General features: G+C 29.4%; 1 protein-coding gene across 1 annotated transcript; it reads right to left on the bottom strand.

Moving 5' to 3' along the window:
• Positions 1–289: 289 nt before the first annotated feature.
• LOC119613997 (ctenidin-1-like) lies at positions 290–787 on the bottom strand. The gene has a single exon (XM_037970073.1). It carries the CDS (start codon positions 697–699, stop codon positions 382–384), a length of 318 nt encoding a protein of 105 aa, XP_037826001.1. The 5' UTR covers positions 700–787; the 3' UTR covers positions 290–381.
• Between the last annotated feature and the right edge of the window lie 1,015 nt (positions 788–1,802).

Here is a 1,802-nt window from a genome sequence, read left to right as displayed (position 1 = left end):
CAACGTCAAAGGTAATCAAGCAATTCTCAAAAAATTTCGCCTAAAATCTCAAGAATTTTATGTTTTAAGATTTTGCCCATAGTGTTTACACTTTTCTTTCAAGGTTTTTAAAACGGGTTTCCAATTTCTGATCCCAAATTCAAAAGGCCGTAGGAGCGACATATTCAAGAAATATTACTTGTTTTTAAGAAATTTTTTTTTTATAAAAAAAGTAAAAGAATTTTAAAATTTTTTGGCCATTTTTTTTTTTTTTAATTGAATGACTATAGTATGTATGTAGCAAATCTGGTTTGTATTTAGCAATAATCATTTTTATTTCGTTTATTTAAGTTTATGGTGCATTTATGAAAAATTTTGTCCTAGAAATAAGAGTAGACATTATTATCTGCCAAATCCGGAACCAAATCCAGCGGCATTGGCATTAGCAGAGGCGCCAGCTTGACTGCCACCGAATCCACCTCCACCAAATCTACCAAGGCCTCCAAATCCACGGCCTCCAAATCCACGGCCACCAAATCCACGACCACCAAATCCACCTAGACCATATCCACCAGGACCAAATCCACCACCACCAAGTCCACCACCAAAACCTGAAGATTGAGATTGGGCTTGTGCTTGAGATTGAGACTGTGCTCCGCCGAATCCAAATTGTGCTCTTGCGACTGCCACACAAATAGCTAAGATTATTAAAACTTTCATTTCTGCCGTTTGTTTTTTTTTTTTTGCTTTCAAACAATGTTTCTGGTAGTAATTAAACGTTGCTACTGATATGATTTGCAAACCGATATTGATATTTTATAGTCTTTCGGTGGTGCAGTTAACAAATAATTTGAAAGATAAATAAAAGAAACAAAAATTCTGGAATAAAATATGCACAAAAAATACAATTACTTATTTCAATATATTTTATATGTATATAATATTGACTAACTAGTTTTTAAAACAGGCATACAATGGATTTAAATTTTAAATTTAAGAAATATTTACCAATTAATTAATAAAAAAAATATTATGTCTCTTTACTGAAGTTGTCTCATCTTCATCTTCACTAGGGTAGATCAGTTTTCTTTTGGAAGACTTCTCAAACGATGCGATAAGTTTTCTTAAATAAATAAAAAAATCATACTTGACTTTACGAAAAACATACGTACATACTACATTTTTCGTAATATTTATGAAAATTTCATACATAAAACGAAATATTATTTAATCAAACGCTTTTCTAATTTTACATAAATACGAAAACTTTTTGTAATATATTTTTTCGTTTGGCGGTTTGTGGATTCTATTCCCATCAGAGACTCTGGTCTGCTTCACTACAACGAAGGTATGATTATCGTCACCCTGCTCGGTAATGGACAAATAAATATTGTTTCGTATATATTAAGAAACTTTGTTTTATTTTAAAAGTAAATGAGCGATATGTCCTCTTCTTAGAGAAAGTAATGGAACTGGTTATACTTTCTAAACAATAATAAATATGTATTGTTTAAAATATAATTGATTTATTCTCATTATCATTTGAGTGTGTGTTCGTTGAGACATTTTTGATCTAAACTTGTTATGCCAGATTATAAATTTTTATTATTTTTTTTTTTTTTTTTTTTTAAATTCTATACTGACAGCACTCATAAACTTTATAATAAATATATTAAAAATTCTATTATTGTTTCTAATTCTACTCAAATATGATAAACAAGGATTACCTTGCTCTTGCACTAAAAGAAAAAACCTTTAAATAAGTAGACAAAAAAAATGAAAGTGTAACAAAACGTTAAGCGATAATGTTAATACAAAATGAC

The sequence above is a fragment of the Lucilia sericata genome, unplaced genomic scaffold (genome assembly GCF_015586225.1).
Source record: "Lucilia sericata isolate MDLA Ls3-8-SP2 unplaced genomic scaffold, ASM1558622v1 Contig002482F_arrow, whole genome shotgun sequence".
Classification (NCBI taxonomy): Eukaryota; Metazoa; Arthropoda; class Insecta; order Diptera; family Calliphoridae; genus Lucilia; species Lucilia sericata.
The sequence above is the reverse complement of the archived record's forward strand: the minus strand, read 5'-3'. Positions and strand labels throughout refer to the sequence as shown.

Bases quoted from the DNA above. Each gene is read 5' to 3' on its own strand.
- LOC119613997 (XM_037970073.1), bottom strand. From the start codon at position 699: ATGAAAGTTTTAATAATCTTAGCTATTTGTGTGGCAGTCGCAAGAGCA.